The 24,178-nt window shown below is 38.4% G+C and overlaps 1 protein-coding gene across 9 annotated transcripts in view; it reads left to right on the top strand.

Moving 5' to 3' along the window:
• LOC139752723 (ral GTPase-activating protein subunit beta) overlaps positions 1 to 24,178 on the top strand; it is an 83,233-nt gene that overhangs the window by 24,870 nt on the left and 34,185 nt on the right. For 6 of the 9 annotated variants that reach the window (XM_071668560.1, XM_071668556.1, XM_071668561.1 and 3 more), the window contains 4 exons: positions 3,119 to 3,254; positions 6,513 to 6,617; positions 11,620 to 11,748; positions 12,082 to 12,135. In XM_071668560.1, the coding sequence (XP_071524661.1) occupies positions 3,119 to 3,254; positions 6,513 to 6,617; positions 11,620 to 11,748; positions 12,082 to 12,135 (424 nt within the window). The remainder of the gene's footprint in view (positions 1 to 3,118; positions 3,255 to 6,512; positions 6,618 to 11,619; positions 11,749 to 12,081; positions 12,136 to 24,178) is intronic. The other 3 variants (XM_071668563.1, XM_071668558.1, XM_071668564.1) reach the window with 3 other exon arrangements.

The raw sequence follows: 24,178 nt of genomic DNA, 5'->3' as shown, positions 1-24,178 counted from the left end.
TACATACACATACACAGACATATACATATGTATATATACATACTCATATTTGTGTGCCTTCATCCATTCCTGTATCACCCTGCCCTACAGGAAACAGCGTTGCCACCCTCTGTATCGTTCTCTAGCTGTCATGTGTAATGCACTGCAACCACAGCTCCCTATCCACATCCAGGCCCCACAACCTTTCCATGGTTTACCCCAGATGTTTCACATGCCCTGGTTCAGTCCACTGACTGCACATCAACCCTGGTATACCACATCATTCCAGTTCACTCTATTCCTTGCAAGCATCTCACCCTCGTGCATGTTCAGGCCCTGATCACTCAAAATCTTTTTCACTCCATCCTTCTACCTCCAGTTTGGTGTCCCACTTCTCCTTGTTCCCTCCACCTCTGACACATATATCCTCTTTGTCAACCTTTCCTTACTCATTCTCTCCATATATCCAAACCATTTCAACACACCCTCTGCTCTCTCAACCACACTCTTTTTATTACCACACATCTATCTTACCCTTTCATTACTTAATCAAACCACATCATACCACATGTCTTGAAACAGTTCCTTTTCAACACACCCACCCTCCTCCTAACAACTCTGTCTATAATAGGCCCATGCCTCACAACCATATGATGTTGTTGGAACTACTGTTCCTTCAAACATACTCATTTTTACCCTCCAAGATAATGTTGAGTATATATGAAGGTAAAGTAATCTTTATAGTGTTGTTTGGATACAAGTCTTTGGCTTGAATTCAAAAGAATGGAAGAGAGTGGATGTGCTAAAGATTAATTTACTAAGGATGATTGCAAAAGAAATGTCATTTTCAGAGAAAGGTGTGGCAGTGAATGGAGTCTGGCTGAGAGGGCCAGCTTGGATGTGCTCAAATGGTTTGAACATATAGAAAGGGTGAGAGGAAAGAGACTGACAGAGAGGATCTCTGTCTCAGAAGCAGGCAATCTCCAACTGTCTTAGGCATCACCAGCGACACACACAGCTTTCACTGTCTGTGCCACAAACTTCTTCACAGAGGCCACAGACAAATCAAATACCCCAGAACACCTACTGTAACCAATTTGGATTAGAAAAAGAATTCCAAAGTATCTATGACAAACACTTCATCTGCTCCATTGTGAACAATGCTTCATCTGTCTGATCATCTACCTTTTCAAAAGAAAAGAACAGTTAAGACAATCACTGGCTACTTAACAACTGTAAGCATTCAGCAGCTGCACAGTGAAACAGAGGTGCTCCCAATACAATCTCATCTCAGTATGCTCATCACTTAGCAACAGATTACTGTATTACTTAAGTTGATTACAAATGCAGTTTATTCAGTATAGATAGAAACAATGGTACAAAATATCATTCATTTTGCAGTAGAGATGTTTCCAGAATAAATTGTTAGATATCTTATTCCCTTTTTTGGTGTAGTTGTATAGAAATGAAATATTATTCTTGCAATATATTGATATACTCTGCTCAAAGTATGGTAGAATCGATGATGTTTTCATGAATCCCAACCACATAGTCAAGTGCCTTGTGTCTGGGAAACAGAGTAGGGTAGAAGTAGATGTAGATGACCTTTTTACACTCAACCCAAATACCTCTACGCAGTAGAAGATAAGGTGCAGGAATTGATGTGCGAGGGAGATCAAGGAGTTGACATTTTGTCCAATCCCTGACCAGGAGAATTGTCAAAGAAGTAAACTGTTCCCTAGAGAATTCTGAAATTGCATTTGAGTATGTGGAGTAGGAAGTGTTTGGTGATCTACTTTCAACAAAGATCGAAACTAAGATATATCTCTCAGGCCTGGTCATTGCAGCTAAAGGAACACAAAGACATGATTGAGAAGATCCAGAGAGAAGCAGCCAAGATGATACCAGAGTTAAGAGGGCTAAGCAGCAATGAAAGTTTGAAGGCTACACAACTGTCCACTGCATAACAGCTTTTTATCTTTCTCTCATGCCACTTCTCCCCAGGTACTCCCATAGAGGTGGTGGCCTTGGCAAAAGAGTCTTCACTTATCCCTGTCCTTAAATGCCTCCATTGCATACACCATTCCCTGCCCTCTGACCTCATTTCTCTCCCTCCAGTACTCTTGTACTCTATTTCTCCATGTTACAGATTCCTCTCACATCAACTTTCAACATCTTTTAAGTCTGTAAGTCACCTGGATGATGATGACAGTAAATTGTTCTTCATGAGGTGCAGTGTCAGAAGCTGAGAAAGTGGTTGGTAAAGAGGGATGTAAGGAAATCTTGGTTTATTGTAAGGGTAATGGTCTGGGCAATGGGACTGTGAATGCCAGGATTCTTGATGGTGCAGTTAGTACAAGGGATGGGACCCCATGAGTGTAAACATTTTTCCCCTACCATACAAATTGATAACTACAAATAGGTAATTACACTCATTTATCTTGTATCTGGGAAGTGAGGGAAGATGCAACAGCACTAAACTCCTCCCACCCAAAGAACTCCACAACTAACCACCAACATCCAAAAAAAAAAAATATAAAGCCTACCCCTACTTCACACTCCAGCAACCTTTTCTTGCAGATCCCACCAACCCAAGTAAATATAACATTGACAAGACACATACATACTGAAATGACCTGACAAGCACAGAACAACTGTCCTCCCAACTCATTCGTCAGTAATACCCCATGAGATATATAATAAGTCACACTGTCCTGTTTATGTTCTGGACATCATCCATCCTTACAGTTTTACAAACACCCCTTCATGCCCACAATGACACTGAATTTTTACCCTGAGTTGCCCTGCACTCGCCCCATATAGTTAGTGATTGCATTTGTATGTGTGTGTGTACACACACAATCACTCCACTTTGTGACCTATGGTCCTGCTTGTTGGATGTTACTGGCTTCCTGAGTGTTGTGGGAGTTTCTTAAAGGTAGAAGGGACTCATTGGACAGGGAGTACATGAGACTGGTTGTGTGAAAATAATGTCATTGTTCAGCTGCATGTGAAGCTGCCATTTAGAGGCTTATACATACACCCTTAGACCTCATTCTATTTATTTGTATTTAATTTATATACATAACCATTTAGAACATTAGAAGTTGTCATTGATAATTGCTTCCTCCTTGGTCAGGGTCTGCAAGTAAAGGAAGTTGGCAACAACAGTGGTGAAAGACTAGCACTCTCACAGCTTCGTCCTCAGCTTGTAAACCTCCTTACAAATGCACTGCAAGTGGAGGTTGATCCTGCCAACACACAGATGCTGCTAGGTAAGATTTGATATAATTCAAAGGGTAGAGGTTTGATCTTTTTGAAGACTCTAGAGTAGAATGTCAAGTGAAAATGTTACTTCTCAAGGCTTATTTGGTCATGCAAAGGCTTATGATTGTATTTGATGGCATCAGAGATTAAAAGGAAATAAAATGTTGCACAGGTATGATAGTTGATTCTTGCTCAAGCTTTAAGAGCTATGAGGCTATACACTGGAAATGTGCAGACATTTTCCCTGTATTCTTAGCAAGATTGCTTTGCTCAATTATTCTTAAATCGACTGTTTTTATTTGTCTCTATCAGACATATATACTTAGCACTCTCATGCTTGGATGACACAACATGGATCTTCCAGAATACTTATGCTGCTTCCCTATTGTGTTGTTCATCCAAATCTTTAAAGATTCACCAGAAAACAGTTTTGGCTTTGATGTACATGCTAACCACTCACAGAGAATTGATAAGGTAAAGAAAGATATTCCATATTGTCAAAAAGTGTGAAAATAAAAAGTCTGTAAATATATTACAATGGTGTTCAACAAACATACTTTGTAATGATGATGATGTTTGATATTTACTGTTTGGTGTATAGAGTTTTATAGAACTGTCATTTATAAACAAAAGCATATAAAGAAAATGTTAGATGAAAAACAGCATTACAAATTGACAATTATGGTAAACATTTAGGTGCTGGTGCTATTGCACATTTCAACTAACTTGCTATGGTGAAGGTAGTATAAGATCAATGTTTGTTACAGGACAGCCTCATTACTTCACTCTCACTGGGGGCTCTATCCTAACTGAAATACTGAAAAAACTGAATTACTAAATGTCGCTAATAACAAAGTTCAGGATTTTTCATAGTTTGTGTACAATGATTTATGAAAAATTCATGATCACTGCAAACCTCACAACATCTTTATACAATTTATGAAAAAGAATATGTGACTTCTGTTGCTTATCACAATGTAGACTGAACTGTTGACTTGCATTATCAGGAGGATCAGACCAGGCCTCGACCCGAGCCGAAACCAAGTATCATTGCATTTATAAATTTCAAATGTCATAGTTCTTATTTTTTTTTTTTTACAAAACAATACACTTTTCATCCATTTAGTAGCACTGCTTTACAGTATTTACACAGTGGACTTTGTACACTTATGTTTTAAAGTTACTCATACAGTAGTAGGCTTGATATGTACTGTGTCAAACATACAGAACAAGAGATGTGCACACAGTGAAGAACAGGCAGCAACTAATTCTCTGAGTGCTACTACAGCATGAGTCAGACGGGTGGAGGAGTTGTCATCCAATGCATTACCACAGGAGAATGCCTTTTTTTGATGTACTGGATGGGAGGATAACAAATCAAGTTCATAATTTGGAATTATTTTGAATCTCACAGAATTTTCTCTCTGAGTAGTCACCATGCCAAACATGTCACTGTACAAAATCTGGTTACCCTATGGATTTTGAATTTGTTTCACAGTTCACCTTGTTTTCCCCATTACCACAAAATTTAATTTGGTATTTTGACATTAGCAAAAATAGGGAATTACTGAATTTTTCTGTTTTCCTAATAAAGAATTAGTGAGGCTGCACATGTACTTTGTTATAGAGCAATCATAAGAACATTGTAAGGCCAAAAACAGTATCACAGATTAATAATTATCCTTAACATTTACACTTTGTTTGCTGCACTCATCTCTTTCACCATGGGAAACCAGGAGGACTTAACCTTTGTGTATAAAGTTGTTAAAAACTTATTCATATTTTGTAAGTCCTGGAGTGCCTATATTGACGTTCATAAGAATATATGGAATGTATGATTTTTTTTTTTTCGTACTATTCGCCATTTCCCGCTTCAGCGAGGTAGCGAGATATGATATTTGAATAAAAGTGGTAGATGTGATAGATTTAAATCTTGAGCCTGGTGAGAATAAGACGTTAGTTCTAAGGTGAAAATAAAGAGTTCATTCTAGGTTGGATTTATAATGTACTCCCTGACACCCCCCTGTCTAACCTCTAACCTTGTACCTTCTAGCAAGGTTTAAGCCTCTTACCCATGCTAACCACCAGTCAGTATTTGTGACTTGCAGTATTAAAACCAGAGTTATGTTCTCAGTGAGTATTCTTATTCAACAGCATTTTGCTAGTGCCTCACAATTTCATGAGATGATGACCTACAGTAGATAGCCAAATCCATAGCAAAGAGGGATTATTTGACATGCCATGGAATAGTGTCAGCAACTCTATTAATGGCAGCAGTAAAGAAGATAACACCTAACCTGCTTCCCTGTGGCACACCCTGTGGGGATTCTCTTGAATACTCCAACCAATCCTCACCTTTAATTTTCTGTCTTTCAGAAACTGTTGAATAAACCTTAGCAATATCTCTCTGCAAGGCCCATTTTCTGGAATTGCTGTATGATACCATAGTTCCGAGTAATATCATATGCTTTCTTTATATATAAAAAACTGGCATTGTATAATGATGATTAGCAAATCCATTGTGAATGTTCCTTGACATTCATATCATGGGGTCTGTCATGGATCAGAACTTTCTTCTATTGTAATGGAGTGATACAATTATTCCTTTTGAAATAACAAACCAGTGTTTTGATAATTTTTCCCGTTAGGATGCATAGACAAACTAGGTCTGTAGCTTGTAGCAATTATTATCTGGCTTAACCTCTTAACTCTTCAGTTTGGTTTCCTTTCCACCCTCTGAAATTCACATTTTTCCAAATTATATAGTAAATATATTTAGCCTTAGAATTTCAAAGATATTCTTACAGCAATGAAAGAAATTACATTAAAAGTTTATTTGGTCCACTACTGTCAATCTGATATCATTTAGAACTTTTTTCGATGTTACTGTACAATACACTAAAAGTGTATGATTTTTTACCTGCACAGAAAAAATTTATTCTGATTGTTAATGCTTTGTGTGTTTTAATAATCTTTTCTTGTTATAATCATTGTTGATTATCAATGCTTTATGTATTTTGATAATTTTTTTTGGTATAATCATTGTTGATGTCTGTTGCCAGTCATAAGTACTGTGCAGGAGGGGGGGGTGATATATATATGTAGCCACTGCCAGATTATGCCTGCTTAAGGTTACACCATGAGTATAGGATCACCTTTTGTAAAGTTATATCACTAGCCAAACAGCTGAAGATTTTCTTAAACTCTCTTCTCTTTCATTCCATGGGATATGTATAGATTTAAGATTATCATATTGCTGTTTACAGGGGGACTTCTTTTCTGTGTGCAAGATGCTGCCCTTTGTGAAGTCATGGATTCTGTTTCACAGCATAACTTCTCAGCAGACAGGGATCACAACATCATGTCATCAGGTGAGTATAGAGTATCCGTAAATGGCTCAGTTTTTTAAGCATTTTTATGAAACAGTCAGAACATAACCACTGATGGAAGGTCAGTAGAAATATGTATCTCCAATAAGTATGCATTTAATAAGAACTAGGTAAATTGGCTTTTGTTTTTAAATCGTAGAATGCATAATTATTCTATAATATTGCTGGATCCACATTAATCAGTATATTGTATTGTTACTCATAGATCTTCATACTTTTTCAAATATTTGAGTTGCTCAGTAAGGTTATTGCTTAACTTCCAGTTGAAGTTTGTATTAGATGGAATTGGGTATTTTATGATCAAAGCTGAATACTAATACCTTATGATAACTGATTTGATAAGGAAATTTCATGTTTGATCATTTTTTTTCTGGCATGAGAATGTGTATTGTGTAATATGGAATTATATCTTTGATAACACTTTATTGCAAATATTAGATAATTTATAGAATTTCTTCAGAATGTAACTTTTTATGGGATAATTTTTGACATATTTCTCTAAGTATGATAAATTGGAATTATTTCTCTCCTTTCTTAACATTATAATGTCAGCTTATTTTTAATCTTCATCAGTATTATCACAGAACATCTTTCTTAGATTTTCAAGGACAACCAATATTTTTCCATTTTCCATTGTTTCACACCTCATAATTGATATTCTATAAAGGTTGATAGTCACCCAGTTCTCATCCTATTTTCTTCATTTTTTTAACCTTCAGTTTTAATTTCACTGACTTGATAAGTGTAGGATATAGTATTTATGCTGTAATTCTGTCATTTGTGTTTGGCTTTGTCTTATTGTGACATTTTTATTTTCATTTCTGTACAGGTTAACTAAGCAGATTTAAGATTTTCTCTGAATATTTCATAAGATGAAAATAAAGATGTCTGTTAAGAATGTATTATCTTTGAGAATTGAGTCTAAGGTGTTGTTGTTCATTTGTGTATGACTTGGATTAGATTAGATTTTTCTCAAATTTTTGCAAATAGTTTTCATCATACAAGTTGAGTAGTGAGTGTTATGTGGTAGCCCTGCAATCACAGCAAAATGTTTTTGTAGGTGCATTGTTTACTGTTTTAAATCTAGGCCTGCATCATACCCATGTTCTATTTTGCCATATTCAGTGATTTAGATGTTGAAGTCACCCAATCATGTATTTGTTTACCTGGGTTTCCTAATACTTCTCAGTCATTCATCCATGTTCATTAGTATCTCATTTGATTCATCAATTCTAATGACAGGTGGCCTGTATGTCCCTATTTTAAGTGTGTCTTTGGTTGATAAGTGTAATGATGTTTCACATTTTCTGCGGCTTAACTTCGTTAACTGATTTGCTTTAGTATGCTGTTTACATATATTACAACACCTCTGTCTGCTCCAAAAGTCTCATAGCATTTCAAGACTACCTTATTACTGTTTTTGTCATTCTTTGAGAGAGGGAAAGATATGTTATGTAATGGCATTGAATTATTTAGTGTGTCCAGACTTAAAACTCCTCTCTCTGTTGACAGTCTTATGATTTGAAAGACAGTGCCAAGAGAGCTTCATGCCTCATTCCATTTTGGTCTCTCAGAGAATTTTGGACTTCTCCAGAGATTATTGAAAGGAACATTATTTTTGCTCCTTGGAATCAGGAAACCCCTTTTTGTGAAGAATATCTCTGTGAATTAAGAGACTTTTATTGTCTCAACATGGGCTTTGTACTAGAGAACATAAGGAAGTTGGCCTGTGTCAAGCTTAGCCATTCTCAGAAACCTTTCATAGAGAAAATTAACAGAAATTGTCTGTGGTACGTGATTACCACTTCATAAGCTTTGACTTTGTGAATCTACTTTGTGTGGCTCAGGGGATACCTCCTTCAGGAGAGACAGAACTAGTGTGTCCTTGATTCACCATTGCAGAGACTTATTTCTGTTTTTGTGTTTAGTCTTCTGGTCTGAAAGCTTTTTCTCTAAACCTTCCTCCATATGGCTCTACTCTTATGCTTAAGGGACAGATGGCAGAGTAGAGAATTTGAGAAACCTTTTCCTGATCTCTTTACCCTGTCCTGCTTTCCCCTCTCTCTTTTTTTTTCATTTTTTACTTTTCTCTCTCTACCATCTGTAAGTATTTTTGGATTGATGCCTGCAGTCATCATATTTTGACCTGTGAGCAGCCAGAAGTTATTGGATTGATGATGTCATATCTGTGGTTAGCCAAAGTGGACCCAAAACAAGGAAGCTTTCACTTTTTATTTAGGATGACAGCAGTTGATGGGCAAAGCCAGGGTTTTCCCAACAAAAAGACAGAGGGATAGGTCTTAATCTTGATGTTTTTGGAGACTGTTCTGATTATCTGCTTGTAGGACACTTCTTAGGGGAGAATCAAATTTTAAAACCTGCATTTCTCCTATTTTTGTTGGTGAGGAAAATTTATAAAAGCAATTTCATAGCTATGGGTTTTTCTGAGAAATTAAAGTATGTTCCAAATTATGAGTTTTTTAACTATGAAAATTTATGAATTGGGCATTCATAAATCAGGTATAGGTGAATGATGTAGCAGTACTCAGTTATGCTTATGTACTGTAAACGTTTAGTATTTACTGTATTTTCTATTGTTTTTTGTGAAAGTTTTTCATGATAACTTAACTCTTTGATGTTTTTACTTTTTGTGTCTTTTCTTGTTTGAGACTTTTATGGAATGTATTGGTAATTGTTGCATGAATTATAAAAATCTTCATCATCAAATTTCAGCAGGTTCTTTTCTGCATGTTTTTTAATTATATTCAGGTCATTTTGCTTTTTTGTCTTCTTATCCTGTCACTTGACTCACTCTCATGTCCTCTGCAAAACCTGTGACTATGCTCTTTTTCTTCTATGTTAATATCTGATATCATTATTACATATTATATGGAAGCCAGTGCTGTTCCTTTTGCTCCTCCCTGTAGATTGTCCCCTTTTTTTTCCTCATTTGAAGACTTGGTTCCATATATAACCACTTTGAATTTCTGTCAGCTACAAACTTTCATGTGATTGTTAAGTAGGAGGTTCAGTGCCTGAAATGTGCAAAATAGTGAGAGCACCCTTTTTGTTTATGATTATGGTTGTAAAGATGTAGGGATTTCTGCATATTTCCATGCTTTGCCACATTGATTAGTCTAGTACCCATGGAAATGAAAATATTGAATTGGAGATCAGCTTGATATGATTCTCATTTTGCATTATTATTCATATTTGTAAGCTGTTCATCCTGTACTCCATGGGTAGCTTCACAAACGAGTTTTCTGTGTACAGCTGTTATATCAGTTTTTTACACAGCTTTAGAAAAAATTATCTTTTCAGCTTCCCTGCAGTTGTTATAAATGCAGGAGAACCTTTGGGATTTTGTTTTTAAAGCAGAGACTGAAACACTTACAGAATTAATACTCTTTATCTGCAAATGCAACCCTTGAGGTGTTCACATTGGAGACAAAAACCAAGACACTATCTTCAACACTGTATATAGATAATGTGAATCTGTTTCGAATGCATTTTCTCTAATGAATGGTTCCACTGTTGTAAGCCGTGCATACTCTAATTAGGCAAGTTAAACATCTGGCCTGCAAGGTGTGTAGTTTACATGAATTGGTCAAATTTTTTTCCTGTGTATCATCTCATTCATATCATGATTGATGTATTTATTTTAACCTATGTTGGAAAGATCATTAAAAACCTTACTAAAGATACATAGTTTTACCCATCATTAGAAATAGATAATTAAGAAAGAGAATTTGATATGCTTGTGAAGTGTTTCTTTACAGTGGACATGTTCATGTTGGAAATCAGAAGGAAATGGAAAACATTATTACAACCTTTTTGTTTTTGAATATGTCAACAATGCTGATATTGACTTTTTCTTTGAAACTTGTAGGAATTCATCAGCTTAAGGATGCAGCAAAAAGCAAGATAAGAAAAAAGTTAGAAACTTTATGAAGCAATACATTCATAGTAATAGGGTGGTGGATGAACAAGCTGAGTAAAGAAACTGTGAATGTAAAGTTTTAAGAAGTTGGAAAAAACTCAACTAGAAAAAGTTAAAAGATGGGTGTCATAAGTTTGAAACACTGTTTGCAAAAATAGTTACTGTGATATCAAATAGGTAGCCATGAGACTGATTCCACCTCAAGAGCATTAGTCATGATAACAAGCTTCTTTTGTGAAGACTTCCATGAGGAAGTTACATTTACTGTTAAATGAATATTGAATTCTAATGCACTGTTTACTGTCTTGTGAAATCTGTCCTAGTTTGGTGTTGAAGAATAAAGTTGTGATGCAGTTTATACCATCTGGTGGTGGAAATGGAAAGGTTGCCTTGAAGAGTTCAAGCTTGTATGAATCTCTATTCTGAAAATTATTCCATTTTTATTACGTTTCCAGATCTTTTTTTTTTTTAAGAATCACATGGCTTGTTTGATAAGGAGGGGCCTTATGAGCTAATGCTTCCTTAGATAGATATGATCTTTTTCATCAGGTTTGAGTTTTTATTTGCCTTGACATTATTCCCTAAGTAAGTAAGGCTGCTTTGGAAAGTTACATATCACTGATGTGAATTTTGATTTTGTGGCATTCAGGATAGTTGAGATCATATTCTTGAGATATCAAAAAATTCTATTGACCATTCACATTGCAGTATTACCTCTACTAACTTGGAGTGTTAAATTGATTATCATTTCATTGGTTAAGTGGCCTTCAGAGGTTTAAGATTTTGATAAGATCATCAGTCACTGATAATTAATCATTAAGCAGTTGTAAGAATGAACAAAGTAGCTTTTTGATGCAGCCAGGTTACTCAGTTTGGTTTGCAGCATTATGTTATGTTTTTCGGTAAATGGTCAAGATGGAACATTGAATTATTAGATTATTGGACGACATTGTAAACTGATTTCTCTTGAGAGTATCACTTTGAAGTTCCTTTCTTGATCATGAACCTTTTTAGCTTTTGCTTATCCCTCTCCTGGCCCTGTAGGTGCCTCAGACACAGTTAGCTCGCATGGTGACTATAACAGCCTGCTGGACGAGAGCTGTGAAACATTGCCTGATGGAAGTCTCAGTCAAGTTGGTGCTTCAAGCTTCACCGGAACAGCAACTAGCCATGGTAACAACTCTCCATTTTAGTATATCTATTACCTAGACATTCAAAAAAATTATGAACAATAATTTTTTCAGGGTAATGCTTATCTATGTTTCTTTAAGAAACTACTGTTTAGGATAAGTTTATGGAAAATTATTACCTCTTCCAAGTGATATCAGTTTTTTTTATCATAGGATTGTACATATCATTTTTCCCCTTTTTTTGTTGTTGTTCAGCTTTATTAATTGATTTTCATTTGTGAAGCAGAAGCCAGATTAACTATTGCTGTATTGTTTTATCATATTAAAGAACTATAAGTTGAAAAAAGCAGTATTTATTTGAAAAATTTTCTTACAGCAGCCATGCTGAGCAGTACAGATGGTGAAACTCGGCCAGTTGTAGAAGATTCGGGTAAAGGAAGTGATATGTAATTTACTAACAACATAGAATTAGCAGTATCATTAGATTTTTGTATATGTGTACCTGTTATACATACCACAGTAAGAAAGTCCTATCATATATAGATGACCATACAATCATAATACAGCACCCTAACACTATTCAAGTAGCAACAGATATGCAGTGACACATTACAAATGGAACAGTGGCTCACCCAGAACAGATTGTTTGCATATCCACAGAAATCTTCCGTCACCCTCATAATCCCATCCAGACACAGATCCAACTTGCACCCTTCTCTCACCATGAATTGCCAATTGATCCAACTCAATGCGACTCCAACTATTCTGGGCATCATATACATCACGCATAGATTTACCAACAACACCACAAACATCAATACAAAAGCAACAAACAAACTAAATGCCTTTAATGATACTTGATGTGGATAAGAAAAAAAAATCACTTGCTATCCTCTATGAGCAATTCATTCACTTCAACCTAAACAGTGTCTCATGCACCTGGTAATCCACCCTGTCAAAAGCAAATATTACAAAGGTACAATCTATACAAACAGAGCACTCAGAACAATCATTGGCTGCCTTGCTACCACAAACACTCAACTTCTACATAATGGAACAAAGATCTTCACTGTTCATTCCCAACTCAGTATACTCGGCATCATTTCTTTGCAGTAATACTAGACCCTTCCCATCCAAACTACTCCAATATTAACCACCCTTCCCAAGTAGAAATAAAAAGCTTAGTCTTGAGTCACATTTTGCCAGTCTATACTAACAGACCCACCTCCCACTCCCAATAAACACAACACTGATAAAACACATACATACTAAAATGAACTTACACCCATCTGAATCACACTATCCTGACATGTTGATTACTCTTTTCTCTGTTTTGCCCAAGGCATCATCCTTCCTTAAAGCATGACAAACACTGATTCAGCATATTTCAAGACCTGTAATGTCTGCAGTGCAACATTCAAAATGAAGACACTGAATGTTAAGTGCTCTTTTTTTTCCTTTTTTTTTTTAGGTGATACAACACAGGCAGCTGAGGCCCTAATCAAGACCCTGATATATATATAAATTTATTTTCATACATATTCACTTTTTCCTGCATCAGCAAGGTAGCGTTAAGAACAGAGGACTGAGCCTTAGAGGGAATATCCTCACTTGGCCCCCTTCTCTGCTCTTTCTTTTGAAAAATTAAATAACGAGAGGGGAGGATTTCCAGCCCCCCGCTCCCTCCCCTTTTAGTTGCCTTCCACGACACGCAGGGAATACGTGGGAAGTATTCTTTCTCCTCTATCCCTAGCTGTCATGTATAATGCACCAAAACCACAGCTTTCTTTCCACATCCAAGTCCCACAAAACTTTCCATGGTTTCCCCCAGATACTTCACATGCCCTGGTTCAATCCATTGACAGCACATCGTCCCCAGTATTCCACATCATTCCAATTCACTCTGTTCCTTGCATGCCTTTCACCCTCCTGCATGTTCAGGCCCTGATCACTCAAGATGTTTTTCACTCCATCCTTCCACCTCCAATTTATTATATATAATCACTGTTTCCTGTATCAGTGAGGTGATGCCAGGAAACTGACGAAGTATGGCTCATCCACTCATATACACACACATATGTATATATATATATATATATATATATATATATATATATATATATATATACATGGGAGCGGGGGGCCAGAAATCCTCCCCTCCTTGTATTATCTTTCTAAAATGGGAAACAGAAGAAGGAGTCACGCGGGGAGTGCTCATCCTCCTCGAAGGCTCAGAGTGGGGTGCCTAAATGTGTGTGGATGTAACCAAGATGTGAAAAAAGGAGAGATAGGTAGTATGTTTGAGGAAAGGAACCTGGATGTTTTGGCTCTGAGTATAATGAAGCTCAAGGGTAAAGGGGAAGAGTGGTTTGGGAATGTCTGGGGAGTAAAGTCAGGGGTTAGTGAGAGGACAAGAGCAAGGGAAGGAGTAGCAATACTCCTGAAACAGGAGTTGTGGGAGTATGTGATAGAGTGTAAGAAAGTAAATTCTCGATTAATATGGGTAAAACTGAAAGTTGATGGAGAGAGGTGGGTGATTATTGGTGCATATGCACCTGGGCATGAGAAGAAAGATCAAGAGAGGCAAGTGTTTTGGGAGCAGCTGAATGAGTGTGTTAGTGGTTTTGATGCACGAGACCGGGTTATAGTGATGGGTGATTTGAATGCAAGGGTGAGTAATGTGGCAGTTGAGGGAATAATTGGTATACATGGGGTGTTCAGTGTTGTAAATGGAAATGGTGAAGAGCTTGTAGATTTATGTGCTGAAAAAGGACTGATGATTGGGAATACCTGGTTTAAAAAGCGAGATATACATAAGTATACTTATGTAAGTAGGAGAGATGGCCAGAGAGCGTTATTGGATTACGTGTTAATTGACAGGCGTGCGAAAGAGAGACTTTTGGATGTTAATGTGCTGAGAGGTGCAACTGGAGGGATGTCTGATCATTATCTTGTGGAGGCTAAGGTGAAGATTTGTATGGGTTTTCAGAAAAGAAGAGTGAATGTTGGGGTGAAGAGGGTGGTGAGAGTAAGTGAGCTTGAGAAGGAGACCTGTGTGAGGAAGTACCAGGAGAGACTGAGTACAGAATGGAAAAAGGTGAGAACAATGGAAGCAAGGGGAGTGGGGGAGGAATGGGATGTATTTAGGGAATCAGTGATGGATTGCACAAAAGATGCTTGTGGCATGAGAAGAGTGGGAGGTGGGTTGATTAGAAAGGGTAGTGAGTGGTGGGATGAAGAAGTAAGAGTATTAGTGAAAGAGAAGAGAGAGGCATTTGGACGATTTTTGCAGGAAAAAAATGCAATTGAGTGGGAGATGTATAAAAGAAAGAGACAGGAGGTCAAGAGAAAGGTGCAAGAGGTGAAAAAAAGGGCAAATGAGAGTTGGGGTGAGAGAGTATCATTAAATTTTAGGGAGAATAAAAAGATGTTCTGGAAGGAGGTAAATAAAGTGCGTAAGACAAGGGAGCAAATGGGAACTTCAGTGAAGGGCGCAAATGGGGAGGTGATAACAAGTAGTGGTGATGTGAGAAGGAGATGGAGTGAGTATTTTGAAGGTTTGTTGAATGTGATTGATGATAGAGTGGCAGATATAGGGTGTTTTGGTCGAGGTGGTGTGCAAAGTGAGAGGGTTAGGGAAAATGATTTGGTAAACAGAGAAGAGGTAGTGAAAGCTTTGCGGAAGATGAAAGCCGGCAAGGCAGCAGGCTTGGATGGTATTGCAGTGGAATTTATTAAAAAAGGGGGTGACTGTATTGTTGACTGGTTGGTAAGGTTATTTAATGTATGTATGACTCATGGTGAGGTGCCTGAGGATTGGCGGAATGCGTGCATAGTGCCATTGTACAAAGGCAAAGGGGATAAGAGTGAATGCTCAAATTACAGAGGTATAAGTTTGTTGAGTATTCCTGGTAAATTATATGGGAGGGTATTGATTGAGAGGGTGAAGGCATGTACAGAGCATCAGATTGGGGAAGAGCAGTGTGGTTTCAGAAGTGGTAGAGGATGTGTGGATCAGGTGTTTGCTTTGAAGAATGTATGTGAGAAATACTTAGAAAAGCAAATGGATTTGTATGTAGCATTTATGGATCTGGAGAAGGCATATGATAGAGTTGATAGAGATGCTCTGTGGAAGGTATTGAGAATATATGGTGTGGGAGGAAAGTTGTTAGAAGCAGTGAAAAGTTTTTATCGAGGATGTAAGGCATGTGTACGTGTAGGAAGAGAGGAAAGTGATTGGTTCTCAGTGAATGTAGGTTTGCGGCAGGGGTGTGTGATGTCTCCATGGTTGTTTAATTTATTTATGGATGGGGTTGTTAGGGAGGTAAATGCAAGAGTCTTGGAAAGAGGGGCAAGTATGAAGTCTGTTGGGGATGAGAGAGCTTGAGAAGTGAGTCAGTTGTTGTTCGCTGATGATACAGCGCTGGTGGCTGATTCATGTGAGAAACTGCAGAAGCTGGTGACTGAGTTTGGTAAAGTGTGTGGAAGAAGAAAGTTAAGAGTAAATGTGAATAAGAGCAAGGTTATTAGGTACAGTAGGGTTGAGGGTCAAGTCAATTGGGAGGTGAGTTTGAATGGAGAAAAACTGGAGGAAGTGAAGTGTTTTAGATATCTGGGAGTGGATCTGGCAGCGGATGGAACCATGGAAGCGGAAGTGGATCATAGGGTGGGGGAGGGGGCGAAAATTCTGGGGGCCTTGAAGAATGTGTGGAAGTCGAGAACATTATCTCGGAAAGCAAAAATGGGTATGTTTGAAGGAATAGTGGTTCCAACAATGTTGTATGGTTGCGAGGCGTGGGCTATGGATAGAGTTGTGCGCAGGAGGATGGATGTGCTGGAAATGAGATGTTTGAGGACAATGTGTGGTGTGAGGTGGTTTGATCGAGTGAGTAACGTAAGGGTAAGAGAGATGTGTGGAAATAAAAAGAGCATGGTTGAGAGAGCAGAAGAGGGTGTTTTGAAGTGGTTTGGGCACATGGAGAGAATGAGTGAGGAAAGATTGACCAAGAGAATATATGTGTCGGAGGTGGAGGGAGCAAGGAGAAGAGGGAGACCAAATTGGAGGTGGAAAGATGGAGTGAAAAAGATTTTGTGTGATCGGGGCCTGAACATGCAGGAGGGTGAAAGGAGGGCAAGGAATAGAGTGAATTGGATCGATGTGGTATACCGGGGTTGACGTGCTGTCAGTGGATTGAATCAAGGCATGTGAAGCGTCTGGGGTAAACCATGGAAAGCTGTGTAGGTATGTATATTTGCGTGTGTGGACGTATGTATATACATGTGTATGGGGGGGGTTGGGCCATTTCTTTCGTCTGTTTCCTTGCGCTACCTCGCAAACGCGGGAGACAGCGACAAAGTATAAAAAAAAAAAAAAAAAAAATATATATATATATATATATATATATATATATATATATATATATATATATATATATATATACACATAAATGCCCACACATGCACATATACATACATATACATACGCATACAAAAACATATGCATATATACATATGTACATATTCATAGTTGCTTGCGTTTATTCATTCCTGGCGCTACCCCGCCCCACAGGAAACGGTATCGCTACCTCCTGCTTCAGCGAGGTATTTCCAGGAAAGCATACAAAAATTACCACATTCGTTCACATTCAGTCTCTAGCTGTCCTGTGTAATGCACCAAAACCACAGTTCCTTATCCACGTCCAGGCCCCACAGAGACTGAGTGCAAACGAATGTGGCTTTTTTTGTCTTTTCCTGGTGCTACCTTGCTGAAGCAGGGGGTAGTGATACTGTTGCCTGCTGGGCAATCCCTCTCTTCAGAAAGAAACCCTACTACCTCACAGAACCCCCAACCACAAACTAAGCATTCATCAACTCATTGCCTATGACATCAAAAACAAACACATAGTCAGTCAATCAGAAGTGAGTGGGTCAATGATTTCATCCGTGTGCCAGTCTATGAACGGCCAAAGATGGGCCAAAAATGAGTGAGCTGCCACTACCTAGTTGGGAGGAGAACAGTGGGTGGTGAAGCCTGTGTATTCCCACCAGAAAGGTAAAGGCTAGAAGGCTGTAACTCCAACATATCACAGAGAATATCAGCTTGCAGGACATCATCTCAGGGTGAAAAGTTTTTCATATTTCAAACCTATGTTTCTGGTTGGTTCTGCTGCCTTTGGAATAAGATCAGAGTCTAATTAGTTTCCTTTTGTGCAGCTGTTCATCTTAGTTTCTTCCCATGAAATTCTGTTTCCTCGTCATTTAAACCTTGTTTATGTTAGGCTTGCAGTCCCTGAGAAAGATTATATTTAGAAGGGGGTTTTCAAAGTTATCATGGTATGATCTTATATTTCTAAGAGCAGTGTGGTTTCAGAAGTGGTAGAGGATGTGTGGATCAGGTGTTTGCTTTGAAGAATGTATGTGAGAAATACTTAGAAAAGCAAATGGATTTGTATGTAGAATTTATGGATCTGGAGAAGACATATGATAGAGTTGATAGAGATGCTCTGTGGAAGGTATTAAGAATATATGGTGTGGGAGGAAAGTTGTTAGAAGCAGTGAAAAGTTTTTATTGAGGATGTAAGGCATGTGTACGTGTAGGAAGAGAGGAAAGTGATTGGTTCTCAGTGAATGTAGGTTTGCGGCATGGGTGTGTGATGTCTCCATGGTTGTTTAATTTGTTTATGGATGGGGTTGTTAGGGAGGTGAATGCAAGAGTTTTGGAAAGAGGAGCAAGTATGAAGTCTGTTGTGGATGAGAGAGCTTGGGAAGTGAGTCAGTTGTTGTTCGCTGATGATACAGCGCTGGTGGCTGATTCATGTGAGAAACTGCAGAAGCTGGTGACTGAGTTTGGTAAAGTGTGTGAAAGAAGAAAGTAAAGAGTAAATGTGAATAAGAGCAAGGTTATTAGGTACAGTAGGGTTGAGGGTCAAGTCAATTGGGAAATAGTTTGAATGGAGAAAAGCTGGAGGAAGTAAAGTGTTTTAGATATCTGGGAGTGGATCTGGCAGCGGATGGAACCATGGAAGCGGAAGTGAATCATAGGGTGGGGAAGGGGGTGAAAATCCTGGGAGCCTTGAAGAATGTGTGGAAGTCGAGAACATTATCTCCGAAAGCAAAAATGGGTATGTTTGAAGGAATGGTGGTTCCAACAATGTTGTATGGTTGCGAGGCGTGGGCTATGGATAGAGTTGTGCGGCGGAGGGTGGATGTGCTGGAAATGAGATGTTTGAGGACAATGTGTGGTGTGAGGTGGTTTGATCGAGTAAGTAATGTAAGGGTAAGAGAGATGTGTGGAAATAAAAAGAGCATGGTTGAGAGAGCAGAAGAGGGTGTTTTGAAATGGTTTGGGCACATGGAGAGAATGAGTGAGGAAAGATTGACCAAGAGGATATATGTGTCGGAGGTGGAGGGAACGAGGAGAAGTGGGAGACCAAATTGGAGGTGGAAAGATGGAGTGAAAAAGATTTTGAGTGATCGGGGCCTGAACATGCAGGAGGGTGAAAGGCGGGCAAGGAATAGAGTGAATTGGACCGATGTGGTATACCGGGGTTGACGTGCTGTCAGTGGATTGAATCAGGGCATGTGAAGCGTCTGGGGTAAACCATGGAAAGTTGTGTGGGGCCTGGATGTGGAGAGGGAGCTGTGGTTTCGGGCATTATTGCATGACAGCTAGAGACTGAGTGTGAACGAATGGGGCCTTTGTTGTCTTTTCCTAGTTCTACCTCGCACACATGAGGGGGGAGGGGGATGGTATTCCATGTGTGGCGAGGTGGCGATGGGAATGAATAAAGGCAGACAGTGTGAATTGTGTGCATGGGTATATATGTATGTGTCTGTGTGTGTATATATATGTGTACATTGAGATGTATAGGTATGTATATTTGCGTGTGTGGACGTGTGTGTATATACATGTGTATGGGGGTGGGTTGGGCCATTTCTTTCATCTGTTTCCTTGCGCTACCTCGCAAACGCGGGAGACAGCGACAAAGCAAAATAAATAAATAAATAAATATGTAAATTTCTTTGGTCTTGCATCAGGTGGCTCATGAATAAGTGCTTAACCAAGCTGAAGTTTTTAGTCTTGATAACTAACACTTCCTCTTCATTGTTTAATGAATTTAGTGATATGTTGTCATTGAATCTTAAAAGTTACAGCCCATCTCATTCATATGACCTCTCCTTTCTGTCATACCTGTATATGTTTTAGTTTAGGACCCAGACATCATTTTCCTTGTAATATCTTTCTTATTCAAGTTTCTGTGAAGGCTGCAAATAATGTTTTTCTCAGTCAGTAAACCAGTGAGGAAAGATAAAAAGTATTTTGTTTTGTGATTTAAGTCCATGTATTTTGACAAATAGGAAGGACTATACATTTATTGGTGTTGACTTGTTAGGGTGCTTTTTCTAGAAAGTTTTTCAGATCTGTTGGTTGAGTCCCTGTTGTGGTTGGAAGCGGGTTCAGGGCCTTCATAGTTTTGTACATGATAGTAAGGGTCGTTTCTTCCTAAATCTAGCTGTTCTCCTATGCCTTTGTTATGTTTGTATAAAAAAAAATTTTGATGTGTTTATGGCCTCATTATTGTAGGCTAGCATAAGTTAGGAAAGTCCAGTTCCCTGGGGTTGACTCTTTACTCTTAGCTGCAGCTTTATGGTAATCATGTAGGAAATCCTTTTTGATATAGACTGAATACTCAACATTTTATTTTATTTGTTGGTAAGAAAATAAGGAAGTACCAGGAGAGACTGAGTACAGAATGGAAAAAGGTGAGAACAATGGAAGCAAGGGGAGTGGGGGAGGAATGGGATGTATTTAGGGAATCAGTGATGGAGTGCGCAAAAGATGCTTGTGGCATGAGAAGAGTGGGAGGTGGGTTGATTAGAAAGGGTAGTGAGTGGTGGGATGAAGAAGTGGGAGTATTAGTGAAAGAGAAGAGAGAGGCATTTGGACGATTTTTGCAGGGAAAAAATGCAATTGAGTGGGAGATGTATAAAAGAAAGAGACAGGAGGTCAAGAGAAAGGTGCAAGAGGTGAAAAAAAGGGCAAATGAGAGTTGGGGTGAGAGAGTATCATTAAATTTTAGGGAGAATAAAAAGATGTTCTGGAAGGAGGTAAATAAAGTGCGTAAGACAAGGGAGCAAATGGGAACTTCAGTGAAGGGCGCAAATGGGGAGGTGATAACAAGTAGTGGTGATGTGAGAAGGAGATGGAGTGAGTATTTTGAAGGTTTGTTGAATGTGTTTGATGATAGAGTGGCAGATATAGGGTGTTTTGGTCGAGGTGGTGTGCAAAGTGAGAGGGTTAGGGAAAATGATTTGGTAAACAGAGAAGAGGTAGTGAAAGCTTTGCGGAAGATGAAAGCCGGAAAGGCAGCAGGTTTGGATGGTATTGCAGTGGAATTTATTAAAAAAGGGGGTGACTGTATTGTTGACTGGTTGGTAAGGTTATTTAATGTATGTATGACTCATGGTGAGGTGCCTGAGGATTGGCAGAATGCGTGCATAGTGCCATTGTACAAAGGCAAAGGGGATAAGAGTGAGTGCTCAAATTACAGAGGTATAAGTCTGTTGAGTATTCCTGGTAAATTATATGGGAGGGTATTGATTGAGAGGGTGAAGGCATGTACAGAGCATCAGATTGGGGAAGAGCAGTGTGGTTTCAGAAGTGGTAGAGGATGTGTGGATCAGGTGTTTGCTTTGAAGAATGTATGTGTGAGAAATACTTAGAAAAGCAAATGGATTTGTATGTAGCATTTATGGATCTGGAGAAGGCATATGATAGAGTTGATAGAGATGCTCTGTGGAAGGTATTAAGAATATATGGTGTGGGAGGAAAGTTGTTAGAAGCAGTGAAAAGTTTTTATCGAGGATGTAAGGCATGTGTACGTGTAGGAAGAGAGGAAAGTGATTGGTTCTCAGTGAATGTAGGTTTGCGGCAGGGGTGTGTGATGTCTCCATGGTTGTTCAATTTGTTTATGGAAGGGGTTGTTAGGGAGGTAAATGCAAGAGTTTTGGAAAGAGGGGCAAGTATGAAGTCTGTTGGGGATGAGAGAGCTTGGGAAGTGAGTCAGTTGTTGTTCGCTGATGATACAGCGCTGGTGGCTGATTCATGTGAGAAACTGCAGAAGCTGGTGACTGAGTTTGGTAAAGTGTGTGGAAGAAGAAAGTTAAGAGTAAATGTGAATAAGAGCAAGGTTATTAGGTACAGTAGGGTTGAGGGTCAAGTCAATTGGGAGGTGAGTTTGAATGGAGAAAAACTGGAGGAAGTGAAGTGTTTTAGATATCTGGGAGTGGATCTGGCAGCGGATGGAACCATGGAAGCGGAAGTGGATCATAGGGTGGGGGAGGGGGCGAAAATTCTGGGGGCCTTGAAGAATGTGTGGAAGTCGAGAACATTATCTCGGAAAGCAAAAATGGGTATGTTTGAAGGAATAGTGGTTCCAACAATGTTGTATGGTTGCGAGGCGTGGGCTATGGATAGAGTTGTGCGCAGGAGGATGGATGTGCTGGAAATGAGATGTTTGAGGACAATGTGTGGTGTGAGGTGGTTTGATCGAGTGAGTAACGTAAGGGTAAGAGAGATGTGTGGAAATAAAAAGAGCATGGTTGAGAGAGCAGAAGAGGGTGTTTTGAAGTGGTTTGGGCACATGGAGAGAATGAGTGAGGAAAGATTGACCAAGAGGATATATGTGTCGGAGGTGGAGGGAACGAGGAGAAGAGGGAGACCAAATTGGAGGTGGAAAGATGGAGTGAAAAAGATTTTGTGTGATCGGGGCCTGAACATGCAGGAGGGTGAAAGGAGGGCAAGGAATAGAGTGAATTGGATCGATGTGGTATACCGGGGTTGACGTGCTGTCAGTGGATTGAATCAAGGCATGTGAAGCGCCTGGGGTAAACCATGGAAAGCTGTGTAGGTATGTATATTTGCGTGTGTGGACGTATGTATATACATGTGTATGGGGGGGGTTGGGCCATTTCTTTCGTCTGTTTCCTTGCGCTACCTCGCAAACGCGGGAGACAGCGACAAAGTATAAAAAAAAAAAAAAAAAAAAAAAAAAGAAAATAAAGGTTATTATCCAGAGTTGTCATTAGCCTTGTGACTATAATCTTCCTCCTGTCATTTATCAGATATAGTATTTGATTACAGGCATAATTCATGTTAACATTACAGAAAGATAGAAACCCTACATGAGGTATGATAAGGCTCTCTCTGTCATGTTATTGGAGCTGTCACATCCTTCTTTTTCCTCTTATCATTTCAGGTCTGCTGTCATTTTTTGTCAAAAAAAGGACTGAGAATAAAGTGGCAGATTGTTTCCTCTCTTATATGTGCCATTATGCATGTGCATGAGGCCTGGCATTTCATCTTAAAATGGCAGAGGGAGTATTTGTTTGTGTAGGATTACTTTAATTTTTTGTAACATTTTGTCTTTGATGTTTCACACCTGAAAACATGGCCATACATGAGACAGCAGTCATGATGAAATGACACATTCTCAGAGAAGGAACTCAGTTTCCTCTGCAAGTATTTTTTCATTAACCATTTAACAGTGTGCATTAGTTAGTGGTAGCACATTCAGAATAAAGAAGTTAACAGGATATGCTTTTATAACACCATATTGAGTTTCATGCTTGTTGCTCTTAATACTTTGTGTGTGAGATAAAAAGAATTAAACATGCTTTTGCTTTATGCAGGAAATTGCTGCTTCAGATTACAAGTGAATAAGTTCACACAATTCAACTGACAGTGCATTTGCTAGACTGCAGAAAGCAAAGCCTAGGTGATAATATTAACATTAACTTGTATTTTAACTTTCTAGAATGGAAACAGAAGCTATATATATATATATATATATATATATATATATATATATATATAGCAAGTAATCTAAATGTATTAATTATGTTAGATATTCCCAGGTGTAAGTCCCTAAAAGAAGACAATATGATGAACATAACTTAATTGAAATAGAAACATGGCTGAAAAACATTGGGGTGTTCTGTGTTCACCGAGAACCATTAACCTAGCAAAGTGACAATCTGCCAGTGCTTTACTGTATCATTTACCACAGAAAGTTGTGTAGTATCAGCATGATTTAAGTATAAGGGTTTGAACAATGTAATAAGTGGATTGCCAAACTTGGATTTTTTTTTATCACTTATCACCCTCCTTTGATACAGTTGGTTAGTTGTTAAACTCAAAGTTTTATAGTCAAGGTTGACATATCTGTAAGAGTCTTGAAATGCTATTAATCAAGGTATCTATCTTCATTTCTTCATATTTCCTCCTCACAAAGATAATATCCAACCGAAGACTTTTTGTTTATAGATGGAAATATTTTAGATTGATTTATAAATTTCAAATTTTTGATGGATATGTATAATATGGCTTAGAAAGAATTCTTCATGCAGTTTTGTTTTCAGCAGTAAATAATGCAATGCAAATATCAGTTAGATGGAAGAGCGTAGTATCATGT

Source organism: Panulirus ornatus, chromosome 13 (genome assembly GCF_036320965.1).
Source record: "Panulirus ornatus isolate Po-2019 chromosome 13, ASM3632096v1, whole genome shotgun sequence".
Classification (NCBI taxonomy): Eukaryota; Metazoa; Arthropoda; class Malacostraca; order Decapoda; family Palinuridae; genus Panulirus; species Panulirus ornatus.
The sequence above is the reverse complement of the archived record's forward strand: the minus strand, read 5'-3'. Positions and strand labels throughout refer to the sequence as shown.